Source organism: Heloderma suspectum, chromosome 10, assembly GCF_057233095.1.
Source record: "Heloderma suspectum isolate Gila_16-S chromosome 10, 16-S_ref, whole genome shotgun sequence".
NCBI lineage: Eukaryota > Metazoa > Chordata > Lepidosauria > Squamata > Helodermatidae > Heloderma > Heloderma suspectum.
In genome coordinates this window covers 29,881,591-29,902,408 of record NC_139467.1, presented here as the reverse complement: position 1 = coordinate 29,902,408, position 20,818 = coordinate 29,881,591, and the positions used below count along the sequence as shown (strand labels likewise).

At 43.4% G+C, this 20,818-nt stretch overlaps 1 protein-coding gene across 3 annotated transcripts in view; it reads left to right on the top strand.

Annotated features, from left to right (window-relative positions):
• PHACTR4 (phosphatase and actin regulator 4) overlaps positions 1 to 20,818 on the top strand; it is a 130,458-nt gene that overhangs the window by 22,166 nt on the left and 87,474 nt on the right. For all 3 annotated transcript variants that reach the window (XM_084815733.1, XM_084815734.1, XM_084815735.1), the window contains exon 2: positions 15,616 to 15,663. In XM_084815733.1, coding sequence (XP_084671859.1) covers positions 15,636 to 15,663 — 28 coding nt within the window. In that variant the 5' untranslated portion in view covers positions 15,616 to 15,635. The remainder of the gene's footprint in view (positions 1 to 15,615; positions 15,664 to 20,818) is intronic.

The window sequence follows — 20,818 nt, the reverse complement described above, 5'->3', positions numbered from 1 at the left end:
TTTTAAATGTCATGTATTAGGCCTGGAAAAAGACTGAGAGCTAGTGCAGTTTTATGCTTGTTGAGAGATGCTCTGTTACGGGCTTTATTAGAACCTTGATGTAAGTTTAGAAGTCCATAGGAAGTCAGGGTAAACTCGTGCTGTGACCCATCTGCACCATTTTATCTTGTTGGCATAGCTCTATGTGTGGGACTGTGTGTGTGTGAGTTTATGCGCACAAACTGTTGGTCTCTGAAAACCTGTTTCAAAATCAGTGTCATTCCTTAAATTGTGATGCAAGTGATAACTCTTAGTATTGCTGACCTTGGCTATTGTTACTGGAAACTTAATGCCCTGGTCAACAGTCTTCTCTTCCTGTCCCTGCTCCTCAAATGTATTGCTTCTAGTCGACTCTGCACAATGAATCTGAACTGGAGAAAGTCAGGGCTGAGGACAGGAAGCTGTTTTCTGGGTCACATCCTGATTTCCCAGACTTCCTAATCAATTCCCCACTTCTTGTTTGGGTACCCTATTAATTCCTTGCAGTACTTCAAGAATGCTGTGTCCTTGCTCCCAGTCTTTCCTTTAACTTGTCTAGTCCTGTGTCTAAGAATTGTCACTTGATTTATATTTAGTCTAACAGACCAGCCTTCCCAAACCTGGTGCCCTCCAGATACTTTGAATGGCATCTCCCAGCATTCCTGATCATTGGGCATTCTAGCAGGGGCTGATGAAAGTTGAAGTTCAAAACATCTGGAGGGCACCCAGTTGGGAAAGGCTATAACAGACCAATCCTGTGAGTTAATGAACTTGTACAGACAAAAATTAGGAATCTAAGGCTAGCATGAAACATAACTGGTGCTGTCGTGTCAGTGCTGGGACCTGACTTCCCAGTGGTACAGCTGATCTATGCACAGGAAGTGAATTCTGTTTTGCACAGAGGGAAGTAGGGACCATTTTAGTTTGCTTGCATAGCATATTTTGAGCCACAGGAACGGTGAAGGTTGGTATAAAGATGCACAGCTCTTTTTTCTTTTCCTGTTCCCTCCCTTTTCTTTCAGCATTTCTTTGTCTCCCTATATCAAATTCTCAGGGTGGCTTATAAGAATAAAAACAAATTAAAAATGCATACTATAAAACATATCTACAGTGAAACATATAAAAGAAGCATAACAACTAGTAGCAAAGATAAAACTAACTAGATCTGGGCAGATTAAAAGGCCTTGGAAAATAAAAAGGTGTTTGCCTGGTGCTGCAATGACATCAGTGTAGCACTAGGTGAGCCTCACTGGGGAAGGGCATTCAAGAGCCAGGGTGCCACCACTGACAGGGCGCTTTCCCCCAGTAGTTATGTGCTGCGCCTCACCCAGCGGCGACACCCAAAAATGAGCCTCAGAAGAAGATCTTAAGATCTAGGTACGTGTGGAGATAGGCAATCCCTAAGTGCGCAATCCTATGCATGTTCAGACAGAAAAAAGCCAGCATAGCTGTCTGGGGAATGCTGGAATTTGTAGGATCTTTTTCTGTTGAAACATGCATAGGATTGTGCCCTAAGGTATGTTGGTCCCAAGCTATGAAGGGGTTTAAAGGTCAAAACCAGCTTGTGTGGGTGCATTAGGGCTGTGCCAAAGGGGTTCTAATTGAGATTGCCCTCCACCCACACTACAGAAAAAATACCCAGAATTTTAAAATGTACATGAAGTTTTTGTCTATGTGTGCATATCTTGATTTCTTGGGTGTTGGCTATGCTTTCACCTAGTGCTCAACTCTGCTACCCATGCTGCTGGGAACATCCTGCCTAGTACTTGCAGATTGTAGTCCTGGCACTGTCATCCAGCAGCAGGTTTAGAGGTAGATCAAATAGGTGACTTAAGAGTCTTTCCTTCTTGAAAAGCCCTATGTGGAGGGGGCTTTCTATTATCAGGCATATGACCGGGGCTCAGTTTTTATGGCATGAGTCAGAACTTGTATTGCTTGCAGCTAAAGTCCACCTGTAGGATCTGGATGGCATTATGTCTCTTCTGCTAGTATGTCTTTTGATATGGTAAGTGGTATATAAATTGATATGATGATGATGCATGTATGTATTTCCTTGGGACAAGGAAAACTCATGGTACCAGACTTTTGAGAGCCCTTGCTGTATCGTGTCTTCATAGATAACATCTTTTAAATGTGTTTGTTCGGGATCATATATTTAGATGATGTGCATTTGGTAAGGCTACTCTATGCTTGATTGAAAGTGTTCTTGCTGCGATAGATGGGCAATATCTGGGAGGGGTGTGTGTGTAAGGAGGAGGTTGTGTGGTGGAAGTAATGCTAAAATAATTACAATGCTGTTCAAAAGGCTGCATCCTAAAGAGCTGAATCCAGCCATTGTTACTGACCATCATGGCCTGTTCACATTGGTAACTTGCCCCTTTGGTATACTTGTTCCAAACACAGTTTGAATTCAGTGCATGCAACTCCTTAGCTGCGCCGTTGCATCTTGACACAACTTAATTAAAATAAGGCAGCTTGGCAAGAAGCTGTTTGCCTGCTTGCTCACAGAATGAGCATTTGTTTTGTGCAGGCCTGTCTAATACTATCACACCACCAATCTTGTTAGAGCCCTGACTTAGTTTCTTAATGTTCTTGTCTCTTCTGCTAGTATCTCAAATACTTGGTGAGTGGAAAACATGTGAGAAGTTACTGGTGGTGTTTAAAGGGAGATGGGAAGTGGCTGTTGATTGAACATGCTCTACCAATGATGTAAGTGAGATGGTGTTGCTTTGTTGTGCTTGGATGTTGCAGCTGTGAAATCTTAAGTATGGGGTGCAGCTACTTGTTAATAGGGCTGCCGGATGAAAATGTCATAACCAAGCTGAGATGTCTATTCAAGAGCTCTGTTTTGGTGCTAATTTATAGAATAAAGGGAGTCTGTTGTATTCTCCATGCCAAAGATGTTTTGGCCTTAGATCAGGGGTGAGTAAGATGTTTGGGCTTACAACTCCTATCAGCCCCGTCAACCATAACCAATAGTGAGGGATCATGAGAGCTGTAGGTCAAATAATCTTGAGGACCACAAGCTGCCCACTCCTGGTTTAGATAAAAGACAAAAGACCAGTCTCCTTCCACATACATGCATGTTGCATATTATGGAAAAAGGAGGCTCCTTCAGAAAGTGGGATATCTAGTAATTCTGTCTGTAATGGCTATAAGTGGCTATGTTGGAATAGGGTGGTCTGACCTCTTAACCAGTACTGTTCTAAGCTGAATTGGCTAATTTTGCTGTACACAGAGCTGACCTTTACTCTTGACAGATGGAGCAGGCAAGATTGGAGGGATTATAGGGCACCTGGCTGTGGGGCATTCCTGCCACTGCTGTTACTCAGAGTCAACCCAAATGTGATTGGGGAGTGTGACCTAGCCATCATGGAGTGCTTCTCAGCTTTGGCCTGCTCTTTACAAAGTGGTGGAATGCATGGCTGCAGAAGTGGCCATAGTGGCACAGGCAGGGGCAAGGGCAGAGGTGGCAGTGCCAACACTCCTGTGGGTCCTGCTGTGGATCGGGCCACTGCTACATAGAGTAGGCGGCAACTGGGAGTCAAGGTGGCATAGATGGGCAAACGTTTAGATGTTTGCTCTCGGCAGCAGTTAATGCTTGATATCGAAGTTCTTGGTCAAAATTTGTCATATACAAGGGCCTAAAGCAGGGAACACATGGGGGGATGGAGGAGAAGGCAAGCATTTATGATCACTGTGGCACCTGCAGTAAGGAATTGGATTCTTATTTGGGAATAGGCTGTAGCTCAGTGGTAGAGCACATGCTTGGCATGTAGAGGGTCCCTAGTTCAAGTCCCAGCATCTCCAGGTAGGAGTGGAAAAATTCCTGCCTGAAACCCTGGATAGTTGCTGCCAGTCAGTGTTGACAATACTGAGCAGATGGGCTAATTGTCTTACTCTGTATAAGGCAGCCTCCTATGTGTGTTCCCTGCCAAAGCAAAATCCATTGACAAGTGTTGCGATTAGGATATTGAGGCAGCTGAAGGCCATTTCCTCCCCCCGCAATTAAAATAAAAGGTTTAATGTCAGCATTATTCAAAATGGAGAACTGTGTTAAAAAATAAAATAAAATGAAGTTCAGTATGAGCAAAAGTAGATTATTATACATAAGAAAAAAACCAACTCTTCTGCGTATGAGGTCGAAATCCGCTAGTGAGGTAGTAGCATTTCAAAGAGGGGTGGGGCTTACTGTGCATTGCTAGGTGAATTAGTCAGCAGCATGGTGCTGTGTCATGAAAGATTAATCACAGTGTAGAGTGTATTCTGGCTTAATACATGAATTTAGGCCATTTTACCTGGTAGATGGTAGTAAGAACCTTTGCTTAGGCAACCATGAAGAGAAGCTTTCGTGAACTGGAAGAGAGATGTTGTGAGGTTTCCAAACACAAGCACCCTGGCATGTGCTCACATGTGGGCAAGTGGTCTGATAATGTTCTTGGAATTGCAAGGGTTGCATTGAGGATTTGCAAAGTTGTAGTACAGAGGTGGAACGTGTAACCTTCCAGATGTTGTTGGGTTGCAACTTCCATCAGCCCTAGTCAACATAGCAGATGGTGAAGGCTGATGGGAGTTGCAGTCCAGCAACACTGGAAGGCCACATGTTCCCCATCTCTTTAGTAATACAATTCTACTCCGCATTTGGAGGAATTAATACTGGAGTGCTGTGTTTGTTCTGGGCATCACAGTTTCAAGAAAGGGTTGCCAAATGGGAAAGGATTTCAAGGAGAGCTGTAAGGATGAAGGTGAATTTAATGGCCTTTCTGACACTCAGGTTCTCTCCAGTAGATTATGCAGACAGATAACGCTGCTCCAGAAAGTGCTTCTGTATTTGGTTGTTTAAAAAATAAATTATTGCTTTGCTTAGGTATACTTTGTTGTTATAAAATGTTAATATGAAATCTAATGGCACATTGGCCACTTAGATGATCATATCTTGGCTTAATAAGCAGAGATGTGAACAAGTCTCATAGCTCCTTGTGCAGCTGCTTTGTTCTTTCAGATGTACGAGCAAGAAATCTTAATTTATCTATTGTTTTCTGTTACATCCAAACCTGAAAGTATGGTTAATGACTTTTGAGCTAGCTATGATATGACGCCACGGTCTGAAGTTTAATAACCTGGCTTGTTTGGAGGCCAATAACCATAGTTTCCGATTTAGACACAGTGGGGAACTATAGTTAACTGAAGACTATTTATTTTTATTTTATTTTATTTATTTCATTTCTATACCGCCCAATAGCCGAAGCTCTCTGGGCGGTTCACAATTATTCCCAGCTAGCTAGGGAATAAGCTAGCTAGGGAATAAGCTATTCCCAGCTAGCTTGTGTTTTCTAGCTTGTGTGATGGCGCACACACACACACACACACACACACACACGGGAAGAATGCCTGCGAGCCCCAACACTCTCAGTCTATGATTGGAATACATTCTTAATCATACTGTGGAGATCCTGATTCCCTTCTCAAACATAGGACTTTTGGGGTGTGGAGTCTGGCTTTGTTTGGAGGGTTGAGTGGATACATGCAGACTTTAGTGCATTATGAAGAAAGGTGCTTTAATCTCATAACCAGTTCACAACTCGATCCTCCATTGTCGTTTCAAAACAGTTGCAAGCATGTTGAGTGTTGGCATGAGCGATGCAGTCACATGATTGCTTCACCATAACCCCAACTTGGGGAACTCGCTGTCATTTGCACATGCTAATCCATTGAAATGTATACAAGCAGCACCTGGTAAGCTTTCTGCAACAGATACTGTGAATAAATACAGCATCTTGGAACAACATTGAGGGTGTATTGGGCAGGGGTTTTGAATAGGGGCAGTGTCTAGAATGTAAGCACCTTTTAATTTATGAAAGGGCTGTTTGTGTGTTAAGGTCCTGCTTATATTGTGTCACGTTTGTGCAGATCTTGAATAGATGTCCTTCTGCACGTCTCGAGACTGTTTTGTTTGCAACTTAATTTTTGTTTCCTGTAAGCAGAATGCAAATATATGATCCCACATGAACAAAGACGTTTACACCAACTTAAATTAAGTACACATTATCTACATGAAATAAAAATGGTCTTGCATAAAGATTACTAACCAAAGAAAAATTAAAAAATAAAGAATGCCGCTCATCCTAAATAACTATACAATTTTTAGAAAAATGTTCTCCTGATTTAAACTATTTTATATAACTTGGAGGGTTATATACACTGAATGTAATGAGGCAGATTTGGATCTCCCAATTTTTTATACTTAAAAGCAGCTACAGGGGGTGGATTAGGCAGGGGAATTAACATTCCATGCCCCCCACACACACCATTTTCCCGATTTAAATGTCCTCCCCCCAAGCTTCTGTTTGTCCCACTTCGGACATAATTCACTCCATATGTATTTGGCATATTTGCAACATTTGTGTTTTGCAAAATATATAAGCAGAGCTGCCCATGTTAACACATAAGTTTCAGACTTCTGGTCAAGTTGAGTGGACCATTCTCCTTAAATGACACAGATGGACTGTAGTTTGTCTGCACATCTCTGAAGCTTCTCAAAGCTGTTTGTGTTTTAATCAACAAAAAGTCATCTTAAAATATCATCTGCTTCTGGTTGAGTAGGGGAAAGTGTGTAGACATCAGTACTCTTTGATCTGGTTCACATGTAACAAGAAGCTACCATAGGTGAATTTGCCTGTGGGGCTTCTAGTTGGGGCAGCAGCTGCCATTTTGAATATTCAAGCCACAGTGGGGGGTACACCATAGCTTGTCATTACGTCTGAACCCGGCGAGAGTGGGTTGTTGGGGTGATTGACAAGCCACCCAGAACCCATGGCCTGTTTTAGGGTTGCAGGCGGTTTGTTAACCACCCCAACAACCCACCCTCACCAGGTTCACATGTAATTACAAGCTACGGCGCCCCCCCCACTGCGACTTGAATATTCAAAATGGCAGCTGCTGCCTCTAGAAGAAACTCCACAGGGAAATTCACCCACAGTGGCTTCTCGTTATGAGCAAACCAGGCCCCAGAAGCTGTTCTAGCAACAACCACCTTGCTTCTTTTGCATCTCTGTGGGACTGATGTGGTAACAACTGTCCATTGCAAACAATTTAGGACCAACAGTCTGGACAATGAACGTTTCATTGTAGCGTAAAATATTTGAGGGTGTCAACAGAAGCAACGGTTCAACTCTTGCCCCATTTATGGGCAATTGCTGTGGGGTGGGAAACTGTAATTTGTAATTGCAACATGTCTCCCTTTCTTCATCTCCCTAAATGTGTCTTGTGTGCACTTAATAAGGATGAATATTCTCACGAAAGAGAAGTGCAGTATGGCCCTTTAATATGTCCCTGCATACCATCTGCAGTGTGTTCATTTTGAAAGCAGCCTTACCTGTGGAATGAGGTTCCCTTAAGGGTTGACATCAAAGCTGCACAGTTCCCTTGCTTCTCTCATTCCTTATAGCTTGAGATATTATTTTAATACAGGAACCAGCTTACAGGGGAGCACTTTGTGAGTATGAGCGTGTGTGTGCATGTGCGTGCGCATGCACGCGCACACACAAGGAAGCTATTTGAGATTCACTAGCAGCGTTCCTGTTTCAGTTATGATGGCACAAGAACTGGCCAGCCAGCTAAAGCACATTTTATTTTCAAGGTTTGCAGAGGGAAGTTTTCACCCTGGTATTCTCTGGATAAATGCGATGCTATTTCAGTTAGTTATCTGCAGTATCCTGTGCAGAGGATGTTAAAACTATCTCTTACAAATTCAATTTCCATGTATGGAAGTCAGAAATGGAAACTTTCACAGAAGTCATTACTTTTATCACATTGCTTACAAAGCTGAGATATATGTGAGTAACACTGCATATACCTTAAATCTTTTGGCCGTTAATTCTCGGCCACCGCTGTATTGCTTGTTAGAAATGTTTTCGATCTACCTTTTGGTTTTGGAGCATCAAAGTCTTTTAGTTTCAGGTGCACCTTTAAAATGTTTATGTCTGTCTTCAAATCATGAGGGCTCGCTATCGTAAATGAAATTGAGATCTGAACGGTTATCATATGTCTTGTGGCTTCAGTCTTATGGAAGTGTGACTAAACAAAACTGGCAAAGTACCAAGTACTGGCTTACTTGGATGTGGACACTAGATACTGGTACCTATGAATTAGTACCTGAAACCATGAGTGTAGAATTGCAGCTGCTAGCAATCATATCATAATTTCACTCTATGGTCTTGTGTGCCAAAACCTACTGAGTTGCGGTTAGACGTAGCTGTCTCCCTTTAGCCGTCTGCTTTACACTGATGTGAATCGGCAATGAAGTGAGATTGCCTGCTATTTAGATTCCCTTCTTTTATTGATTTCTCTTTTTCCCTGCAGAAAGTAGCATAAATCACTCCATAGTTCAATCAGTGCTGCAGATGCAACCTGTAATTTAATTTCTCTTCCTCTTGCCTTGGCAGTCGTTGACATATATTGAGGTATGGACCTGTCACTAGATTAGTTTGTAGGGTTCCTGCTGCAGGAGCTGGTATGCAAGGGACTCATGTCTTCTACAGTTCTAAAAATGTATCTCATCTGGTAAAATGATGCATATACTACCTTTTCTGGGGTCTGCACAGATGTGCACAGCACACTTAAGAGGTAGTATTAGAACAGCCTTGGTGTCTTGGACTACACATCTGGAGGGCACCAGGTTGGGGAAGCCTGAATTAGAATGTCACAATGCATTTGTTGGTTTTTAAGGTGCCACAATATTTTGTTACTTTAACTGCAAGATACTACCATGGCTTCCTCTCTGAAATTCAGCTCCAGAAGTGGCTCAGATATTTAGGGGCAAGCCTCCTTTTTGGAAGCTTATGTGTTAATTATTAATACATTTATATCCCACCTTTCTTCCTCTTGAAAGAAACCCAGAAATGGCTTACATGGGCCTCCTCCTCTCCATTTTATCCTCACAACTCTGTGAAGTTGGTTAGTCTGGGAGTCAGTGACTGGCCCAAAGTCACTCAGTGAGCTTCATGGCCAGAGGGGGACCAGAACCCACATCTCCAGTGTCACAGTCCAACTCTCTAACCAATACACCACACTGGATTTCATTCTGTTCACTTGATCCCAGTTCTTCCTTTTGTACTTGACGCGAGTAGGTACACATAAATGCCCTTTCTTTGTAGTTGTATAGGGGAATTGGTTACTACTGGCTTGTGTGCAAGCATGTTGAACTTTTGGGTTAAGATTATTGTGCAGGAAGCTAAAATCCAAAGTAATGTCCATATAAATTCGGTCTAGTTGCTGTCAACATCTTGAAGCATAAGTTGAAAAGAATGCGGCTGATTCATGGCACATTTGTTCTGAACAAGTGGTAACCTGCAGAGGCTTTGGCAGTAGCTTACTAAAGAAGGTCAATTTCAGATCATCTTAAGTTGTTTTTTCAAAGGCAGAGCTATTTCTAAAAATTGTGTAGTCCTGAATCATTAATAGACTGGCAAGAAAACACACTTTGTGTGTGCGTGTGCGCGCCTGCATATGCAAGTGTTGAAATACCTGACCACCCTACATGGCGTAGTACAGTTTGGCTGGCTGGGAATGATGGGAGCTGCATTCCAACACATCTGGACAGCACCAGGTTGGGGAAGGCTGGTGTAGTGGTTAGTGTGTTGGATTAGGGCTGGGGAGTCTTGGGTTTAAAATTCCCCACCATAGCCATGAAGGTTCAGTGACTCTGACATTTTTAGTACACAACCTAACACTAATCTCGGGCTTTGCTAATATAAAGACTGTCATGATGCTTTATACTGGAGGGAGGAGATGTGGCTCAGTGGTAGAGCACATACTTTACATGCAGAAGGTCCCAGGTTCAATCTCTGGCATCTCCATTTAGGGCTGGAAAAATTCCTGCCTGAACCCCTGGAGAGCTGCTGCCAGTCAATGTCAACAATACTGAGCTAGATGGATCAATGGTCTAATCAGTATAAGGCAGCTTCCTATGTCCTCTTTACTTCTTCTCTTTGCCTGTTGTGGAGCCTGAATGTTTAGCCCTAGGCAAGAGACAGATATGGGTTACAGCTAGCATATATGTGTTTCAGAGATGGGCATCAACCATTGCTTCTTGGTCCCAGAATCCTAGGCTTAACCCGATACCTGCAGCACCTAGCAGTAACTAATTCATTTATTCTGCAGTCTCCATCTTGAGTCTAAACTGCAGATCTCATGACTGCAACATCTGGTCTTATTTTCAACTTTTCTGTTTCTTCTCCCATCCCCTGCTTTTTGTGCCACCTCGCATGATGAAGATACCTGGAGAACTTGAAAGCTTGCATGCACTCTTGTGGCATTTTGGATTGGTACGAATAAAGAATGTGTGGGAAACCAGGTATGCTGTTCTGAGTCCTTGGTGGAAGGGATGGATATAGCAAAGAAGCCCCTACTCCTCCTCCCATCTTGGGTGATGCAAATGTCTCGCTGATGGATTGCAGTATAGTTTGTGAGTTGATTGACACTGCTGGAGACCAAACCTTTGCTATTCACAGGCTTGTTACTTTCTTGTCATCCCTCACCTTGGGACTAGTGGTATTTCTATAGTCCAGTGTGATTTCCACAAGGCTCCTTTCCTTTGTTCTCCCTCTTCTTCAAGCCAAGGGACAGCTACATGGGTAGTCTTTTGTGTTTGTTTTTGCTTTGTCCTACGGGGGCATGTCCACTGGAACTTCCCACTCACTTAGTTTGGCAGTGTAGTTAAACTGGGAGTATAGAACATGATGCTGTGTGTGTGTGTGGGGAAACAGGTTAAAATAAAACATATATGGTTTCATTTGTGAATGGTACAAGTGTAATTGCAAATTTGTGAATTTGCAAGTGTACAAATTGCAGGTTCTGTCTGCAAATTCACTCAAGTGGTTTTGGATTCTTACTTGCTTGAGGTCAAAGCTACAGGAGCACACCATTAATTCTATGCCAACCCTCCTCCACCTTTTGCCCTCCAGAAGTTTTGGACTGCAGTTCCTAGCATTCCTGACCATTGGCCATGCCAGCTGGGGCTGATGGGAGTTATAAACATCTGGAGGGCACCAGGTTGGGGAAGCTGTTCTCTGATTTTGTACTCAGGAATTGGGTTCCAGGCAACAAAATGTCATGCATAAAGCAGTCCTGCATAGTTACACCTTCCTCAAAACAAAGACATAGAAAGCAGTTTTACGCCAAGGAAAACCACTGTCTGTCTAGCTCAGTATCGTCTCCACTGGCTGGCAATCGTTCTTCGGGTTTTAGGCAGGACTCTTTTCCAGCCCTACCTGGAGATGCTGGGGATTGAACCTGGGATCTTCTGTGTGCCAGATGTGTGCTCCTCCGCTGTCCTTCCATCCCAGCCGGTTGTTCATCCTTGATTTTTGTAATAGCGAAGGAGAAATACCTGCTGTTCAGTTCACAGTAAGTTAAACCAAAGCTACTTGAAGGAATCTGGTTGATTTAAGGATGACCTACCTCTGGGGCTGGACCACTTCAGACTGGAGGTGAGTGCTCACATGACTGAATGCCCTTTCAAGCACAAAAATCCCCACACCTAGAAGAAAAGGTGTTGGAGAGAAGAGTTCTAGCTTAGCCTTCTCTCTCACATGGTAGTGTTCGGTGTGCAGAAATTTTTTTCTGTATGATTTAGTCATGTGCAACCCCATCTGCCATTTGAAGTGGTAGAGCCAGCCACAGGTTTATCATTTCAGTGATAACTAGAGCTGAGATTTTAAAATTTATTTATTTATTACATTTGTATTCCACCTTTCTTCCCCTGTGGAACTCAATGTGGCTACATGTGGTTCCCAGGTGGTCTCCCCTCCAAGCGCTGACCAGATCCAGACCTGCTTAGCCTCAGCAAGGTGGCTGCCTCATGTACCTTCAGACTATGCCCTGGAACCCTGGAATATAAGTTGAACTCACGTATGGGTATTGTAAGTGGTCTCCTGGGAACATACTGCTTAGCTGCTTTTCCATTGCCACAAAATATTGTTAGAACAGACAAACCTATGGAGTTTCTGCCCCCTGCTTTCTCTAATACAGGTGTGCACAACCCATGGCCCAGGGGCCACATACGACCCACCCAAGACCTTAATTGTAGCCGCCAAGGGTGCTTTGACATCTCCTGCTGCTGCCAAATTCCCTCCCCCAGCGCTCCTGACACAGGTCGATCTCTCCTTACTGGAAAGAGATCTGTATTAGGATCACTGCTGTGTGTGCACGTGTGTACAGTGGCCCCTGAGCCAGCATCACATCGCCTTCAGGTCAGAAAAGGTTGTGCACCCATGGTCTAAAAACGGTTAAGAAAATGTTAATCTACTTGATGTAGATTAGGGGCCCACAAATTCTGGTGGGCTGTTGGGGTTTGTAGAGAAGAGAAAGGAATTGTGTTCATTTCTTTTATTTCTCAGTAATCAGAATGTTTTGGGCTAGCTATGTACCAAATATCAGCTTTCGAAACCTTGTGGAAGTACCTTAACAATGTTTGGTAGCCTTTGACTGTTTTGTTTTCTCTTGTATTGTCTGTGTCAAAAGCCTTTTGTGTTACAGTGTGTAAAATCTTGCCTGGTGCAACTTATTTAGTTTTCAGTAATATTGCATAATATCGTGTAATAATAACCTGTAATGACCGAATAAACAACAACAAAAAATATTGCATTAGAATTGACCTGTTTTGGAAATATCCTTGGCACATATTTGTTGGTCTGTCAGTGGGGAGTGTCCTGAAGGGATTAATACTCCAAGTGTAGTCAAGCTTCTGGGTCTAAGCAGAGCTCAGTAAACATTCTGAAAGGGAAGTAAAATTGAGCTATCATGTAAGGGCAGAAGAAGAGCTAGAATTTGTGCTGTGGTAAAACCATTACAGGGAAATGTCTAATATACGCTTAGGGTTGTTACTGATGTGGAAGACACAGCACAAGAGTGTGGATGCCTCAGATTGGGCTAAAGATTTGCCCTGTAGATTGAAAATGCTCTGTGGTCTCTTACTTTTTGATGTGAAATAAAATATGCAGCCACTTCAGAAGATGGAGATGGGTGTGCTGGTATCCCATGCTGCATTGTTGTATTTGACCTGATGAAGATAAGACAGTGCATAGAGAAATGTTAACATTTGGGAGTGGAGGCTATGTTTGTCTTGTCAAACACATGGATCAACATTGTGCATTGAGAGGCCATGGCTCAGTGGCAGAAGCACATACTTTGCATGCAGAGGGTCTCATACAGCCCCTGGCATCTCCATGTAGGGCTAGGAAAGAATCCTGCCTGAAACCCTGGACGGCCACTGCTGCCTGTCAGTATCAACGACACTGGGCTAGATGGACCAAGGGTCCGACTCAGTATAAGGCAGCTTCCTATGTTTCTGAGTGTGAATGTATGTGCAGGGTGGGTAGGGCAAAACTGACAGATCTGATGCGATTTCCTGGCCACTGGAGGCAGTCGTGTTTCCTATCCGAGGGTTGAGTTACTTGCTATAAGGAACGTAGGGCTGCTGCCACCAAAAGTGACATCTTCATGTGATGTTCTCCTCCTTTATGACGTATAATACAGCTTTCACCTTGTCCTGGGTGGTGTTTTCTCACCTCCACCAATTAAAAACATGGACTGGGAAAAAGCTGTGTAATGACATCAAGCAACTAACAAGTAAAACAATCTCTCTCAAGTATGTGTGTATAATGTGCACGCACACGTGTACACACACACACACACACACACACACGCACAAAATGTAGCACTACACAGGGCTGGCATCAGGTGTCAGCACTGCTGGGCAATTGCCAGGGCCACTCCCTACCGCCAGTCGTTGGACCTTCCTGGTCCTGCTGCTGCTTCTCTGTGCTACTGCTGTTTATTCACCTGCCTGCTCTGAGTGAGAGAGCCGTGGAAGGAGCAGTAACCCCAGCATGCCTTTCCCCGCTTCATCTTTCTGGCAGGCAGTGCCGATTGGGCTCAAAGGGAGTATTTTCTTTATTTGTTTCCAAGTATATCCAACCCTTCATTTAAAAAAATAAATAAATAAAAAATTCCAGGGTAAGAACAACATTAAAGCATCCAACAATAAAAAATAAGGCTCGAATAAAACCAGTTAGCTAGCAGCAGCAACCACCCATAAATACCTGGCTGAATAAAGGGGTGTAAGCCTGGCACTGAAATGATAGTAAGGTTGGTATCAGATGTATCTCCGAAGGGAGGGTGTTCTACAATTGTGACAGCACCGTGGAGAAGGTCCTATTATTATTTGTTTGATTTCTTATTTATTTAATAGCTTTATATTCTGCTTATCATATTCCAGATATCTTTAAGCGGTGTTATGTCCCCCACCCCAATGTACTTCCCCCAGTGAGGTGGGCCTCCCCCACAGATCTAGGAGCACAGGCAGGCTGGTACAGGGCGAGGCGCTTTCTCAGATACCTGGGTCCCAAGTCATTTAGGGCTTTGTAGGTCGACACCAGCACCTTGGCTTTGGCTCGGAATCAGGTAGACAACTGATGCAGCTCCTTCAGGCTTGGTGTGATATGATCCCCGACAGCTGTCCCTGTCAGCATCCTGGCTGCTGCATAATGTACCAACTGTAACTTCCGGATAGTCTTCAAGGGCAGCCCCAAGTAAGCATATTAAATAATCCAAACATGAGTAGCAAGTGAATTGGCAGCAGGCAGCAACAGTGACGCATAGGTGGCCCCGCTCAGGGTCCAAGCTTCTCCCCCCCACCCCCCCAAAAACCCCTGGCACTGGCAGCACATAAGCAGATAGCAAAAAGGGGCATAGCAGAAGCCAAAGTAGCATTAACTGGCAGTCATCCACCCCAAAGGCCCCCTTAAAAAGCCATGTCTTGGCCAGGTGGTGAAGAAACACTTAATGGTGAAGCTAGGTAGGTTTCCCTAAGTAGAGCATTCTATAGGTTTGTTACTGCAGTTGAAAAGGCCCTAGTCCTTGCGGTCATAGGAACATAGGAAGCTGCCCTGTACTGAGTTGGTCCATCTAGTCCAGTACTGTTGATGCTGACTGGCAGTGGCTCTCTAGGTTTCAGGCAGGTGTTTTTCCAGCCCTAGCTGGAGATGCCAGGGATTGAACCTGGGACCCTACGCATGCAAAGCAGGTGCTCTGCCACTGAGGCCCAGTCCCTGCCCTGCTCCATGCTAGAGAGGGAACTCCTTGTCATCCTTGCCAGAGAGCAATGGAATACAGTGAGAGTGGCGAGTGGAACTGTTGGACCTTTGCATGTCAGAAGGAAATCTTAACGTTCCTGGGACTGTGCCTACTTCCAGGAGGAAGGCTTCAAGTGCTAACAATCGAAAGGCATTGTGCCGATGCGCCATTCTTTTCTTCATTAGCAGATTCTTTTCTTGTAAGAAAAAAGGCGGAAGAAGTGGCGGGAAAGCCCGGGAGGGCTACAAATGGAAGGCAATGTTGTCTGGACCATCCATAACAATTCAGTTTGCACAATAAAAGCCTCATCTGGAAGCAGACTGTGTTTCACTGTGTTGTATAATGTGTGTATCTGACTGTGCATTTTTCCTTTGGTTTGGATGTTAAAGCTGATACTCAACAAATCCATGATTTAGTGCAATTTGAGAGTTCCTTTCTAATCTTCCCTCTTTTCATTTGCAGGACTTGCTCAGAAACTTAGGATGTCACAGGAAATGGAGGATAGCATTGGTAAGTGTCCCTCTGGTTGTTTAGACTCACCATTTGTTATCTCTCCTGTCCCTGATCATCCTAAATTTTAAGTGGGATTCTTTCAGTTCATTTTTAGAGCCTTTGTTGTGCTAGGCAAATAGCCTTGGCGCGTTGGTCAAATGAGTAGGCAGAGATTGTCAATTGGCTGCTTATTGTTTTGACTACAGTCAAATATTCTCAAATCCTCCATCAAGCTCATTAGGTTGATGATGGTTGAAGAATCAGGTTGTTGTTGTTGTTATATTTATATCCCGCCTTTTCCTCAATACTGGGACTCAAGGTGGCTTTACAATGTTAAAACTTATACAATTAAAACCTATAAATATAAATACACATATACAAAAGTTAACAGTATAATTAAATCATCAATATTAAAATTGTAAAAATATCAAAACATTAAAAGACAACCACCACCACAAAAATAGTATCCATCATATTTTCACAAGTCCAGACTAGTTATCCCCAAAGGCCTGCTGGAGCAAAAAAGTTTTTACATGCCTGTGAAAGCAAATCAAGGAGGGTGCCACTCTCACCTCCATGGGAAGGGAGTTCCAGAGCCTTGGGGCAGCCACTGAGAAGGCTTTCTCCCGCGTTCCCACCAGGTGTGCCTGTGATGATGGCGGGACGGCGAGAAGGGCTTCTCCTGAAGATCTTAGGGCATGAGTAGGTTCATAGGGGAGAATATGGTCTTTCAGATAACTTGCTTAGCTGAACTACCTTTAAAAACTGGTGGTTTTTTAATAGTTGCTGTTACCTAGCTTTAGTTCTCTTCTTAAAATTTAATTGAAAAATAAATTCCAAAATTCATATAGTGTAATTTTTCTTAGGGCCAACATGGCTGCTTTAAAAAAATGATGCGTAGGCTGATGACGTTCAGGAGAAGAACTCTTCAGTGAATTTGTTTATAAAACCATATCTAACACTCTTATAATACATTGCAATTGTAACTAAACTTAGTCATTGTTTCAAAATAAGTTAAGTAATTTGTTTTTCTAATTAGCAGAAGAATCAAGCCTGTTGATGATTAAATTATCTTTTTTTGTGCTAATAAAGTTTCTTTTGAACATATTTTATTATATCACAATATTCCAGGCATTTTAGTGTTTTAGTTTCTGTTTTAAATCTGGTACTGTATTTTAAATCTTTGCGCTGCTGCTAGGTTTTATTTTAGTTTTTATTTTTATTCTATACTGTAGTTATAAACTCCTAAACTTTTATATTATATTTTATCGTGTTGTATTTTTTGGTTTTGGTTTTAATTGAACAGACCAGAGTGTTTTGGCTCTTGGGTTGTATGGAAATGTCATAAGTAAATGAATAAATATTTGACAGTATTTGAGCAATCAAACACTGGACCCTAAATGCAGGTATATTTTGGTAAGAGTTGCCTAGGAAAAATATGCTGCTTAAAATCTGTTGGATAACTTTTTTCCTTTGGTTTGAAAATATGTTGGTATGTGATTATATGTGGACTAGGCATTTTCAGAAACCTCTATGAAAAGAAGTAATGATTCCAGAAAACCAGTTATGGGCCACAATAACTACCCTGTGGTTGGGCGGTCACAGCTCACTGGTTTTAGCACATGCTTTGCATGCAGAAGGTTCAATTACCGGCTTCTCTAGTAGGGAAAAGACTCCTGTCAAACCCCAGAGAGCATTTGCCAGTCAGTGTAACTTGACAAGTCTTCCTCAACCTGGTGCCCTCCAGATATTTTGGACTACAACCTCTATTCCTAACCATTAGCCATGCCGCCTGGAACTGCTGTGATTTGGAATCCAACAACACCTGCTGGGTGCCACGTTGGAGAAAGCTGCTGAACTAGACAGACCGATGGTCTGACAATATAAGGTGGCTTCCTGTGTGTTCCTGGTAATAGGAAAGGATTGATTAGAATTCAGAAGTACTTGTCTCATTTCAATGCATGTGGTGCTATGCTGTGTGTGAAAGGAAAACCTAATATTAAACATTGAATTAAAACAGTTGCTTCAATACTTAGTGACTTGCCCAGATCAGATTGGCTTATTTTTAAGTGGCAAGTTAATTAAAGAAATGAATAAATCTTTCCAGCTTCAAAATTTTGTGCAAAGCTGCCAGAAAGAGGCATTAATTGGTTTTTCACTGATTTTTGTCAAAAGTCTTAACAATGCCTCCTAATGCATTAATCTTTACTGGTAGAATGGCTTTTGTAAGTATCCTACCTGCTTTTTTTAGCATGATGTGTGTAATTCTGCATAGACAAGTTAATCTCTGTGCCCCTTAAGTGAAGTGGCATTCTGCAAGCAGGAGTCAGAATTTCTATTGCCGGCTGACATTTATGAGACAACAATAATCAGTCAATCAATCAATCAATCTCTGCATTGTGGTTGGTACAGACTACAAATGGTGCCCTTCTTTATGCCATCCCATTAAATGACTGGTCAGAAAGCTCATCTAAACTGGAGAGTTTGTGGTTGGCATGTTAACAAAATTTTGCAGCCACAAATTTGGAGAGCAGGCATTGTTTCGTTGTAGTCCATCAAGGGGCTTGGGGATTGTGAGACACTGTTCCGTGATGCATTGTCTGAGTGCCCAAAATGGCAGAGGTTTGTTATGGAAAGACCAGCTTGGGACACAGCAGAAATCTGTCTCCAAGGTCCTAATGACTCAGTTGGCATGGCTGCAGCTTCCTGTCTATGCTGGAGTCGGTGCACTGAAATGTCTTCAAGCTGGTACTCCCAGTGACAGCAGAGCTACTATTATGTGTTGTAATTGTTCTTTTAGTCGAATGTTTCACTGGTGATACTGCCCTGTCTTGAGATATGATGCAAGCTGTACCGCAGAATGATCTTCGGATGAGCTAAGTGATAGGGGTTATATAGGTTCCATCTCTAGATGTGTTTAAGATTCCATCAGCCCCTGCTAGTTTTCTGCCTTTGGGGTGCGGCAATCAAATGTGCAAACTCTTCCTGCTGGACTGATTACAGTTCAAGCTGAAATGCATGCAGCTTTTCATTCAGAGGGTTTAAAAAAGAAAACCCTGAAGTAGCCCAGCTTGGCAATACAGGACTTCAGCTCCTGGAGGCAGTTTTTGCAACATTTTATATGTTGCTGATCATCCTCCCAGGTAACAATTAAGGACTCCTCAGCCATGTTCTCACTATATAACTGGTGAGTGTGCACGCATTGCAGAGACTTGTGTGTAGCCATTTAAATGTTGCCGTGGAGTCTACGTATTTACAAATGTTCGTGCATAGAGTGTCCCAGGTGCGGGCATTTGTATGTTTGTGTGTCACTTTGAGCCAGGAATTTGGGTATATTAAACCACGGTATGCCTGAGCTACGTGCCCTATTCACTCCTGCCTTGTGCCTCCTGCTTGTGCCAGCAGGTAAACATGACAGGCGTGGATAGCCTAGTTGTGCATCTGAACAACTGATTATGGTTTATTGCCCTCAAACAAGTGAGGATTAGTAAACCAGTTGTAAAAGGGGGATGTTGTTGCCCTACATGCCTGGTTTGTTTGTTTGCAGTAAACAATGATCCCAGATTCAGATGTACCACTAAGCTATCTATGCCTGGGATGTTTACCTGTTTGCATGAGCAGGAGGAGAAAAGTGGGAGCAGATGGGCTGTGTGCATTAGCACGGCACTTGTGTGCTTTGTGGTTTAATAAACCAGGATTCCTGGTTTAAAGCAGTAGGGTAGTGGCAAATTGAGAAGTTCAGGTTCCCTTCGTGACAGTCACAGCCATGCCCCCTCACAGCCACACCCCTTCTAAGACTGTACAACCTCGTAAGATATACAGCCTTCAACTGGGATCCACAAACAGTGCAGCTGAGAGTAAGGCAGTGGTATTTCAATTGGATGTCTGAGAAAAAATGCAGGGGCGTTAATCTTTTCAACCCACCCACCCACTCAAACACAAACATTTTAGGTTTTCAAAATATGATACACTATGGAAGCTTCAACATCTCAACTCAGCCCTCATGGACAGTTCCCTTCTAATTTAAACAGCCCCCTTGCACACTCCCTTAGCACCCCAACATTACCCATTAGCCTTTCCTAAGCGCCTTTGTTATGTCTCTCCCATCCTGCAACAGAAACGTCCACATACCCAGCTGGATTGAACCACGCATGCACGCACTCCTACCTTCTTTCTCCTCTCCCCCCAACTGATTTTGTTCTGTTTCCCTTCCCTCCACCAGGGTTTGTTTGCCCTGATACATGCCTGCCTTGTACCAAAAAATGCAGCTGACAGAGCAGGTTGCATTTGGCAATTCCACTTACTGTAGAAATTAATGTTCAAAAATTAATAGTGCAATGGGTGTTTATTTTGAATTAAATTTACAGAGATCTTGGGAAGGCAGCTAAGGCTGCAGTCGTATGCACACTTACCTGGGAGAAAGTCCAATTGGCAATTGAACATAGTGCGACTGACTTCTGAGTAAACATGCATAGGATTGTGTGATAAATCCTAAAAACTGGCACAAACCAGCCAGCTGCCCTGCCCCATAAGTAATGGTGGCAGCACACACACCCCGCCCACTCTCCTGCTGCCGCCGTTGTAGCAGCAGCCCTGAACAGGTGGCCAGTGTTGCAGGAGACAAGGGCAGCGCTGGGTGTGTAGGCATGGAGCAGGGACTGGCGGAGAAGCCAAGAGCTGAGGAGGAGCGGGGCGGCCAGAGGAGGCTGCAGAGCTCCCTCGGGCTCCCTCGCTCGCTTTGTCTGGCCAGCAGCCAAGAGGCAGCTGCCCGCACGCCCTCTGCTTCCTCCTCCTTCCCTAGCAGACTGTGACCCGGCTGGGGGCTGGCTTAAAAAAAAGTGCCGGAGCAATGCCCCAGCACAACCCGCCACCACTACACCTCTGGTTTAAAGTGACATGCAAACACGGCCAATTAAGCTAAGTTTGAAGTCCAGGTGTTGTGCAAATGACTTTGTTGAGTCTGAGACTGTCACCCCGAACATTTATTTAACTGTGTGCATTTCCTGGCCAGGTGAGTTGGCTGATTTCTGTCCTTTGCCATTTCTTTATTCGCAGCTTGCACAATGTGTACAGAACTGTTTATGGGGCCGTGTGTGCTTTCTCAGTAACATTGTTGTGCACCTTTTTGACTACTGGGGGCTTCCAAGGAAAACAGAATGACTCTGTGCTGCTT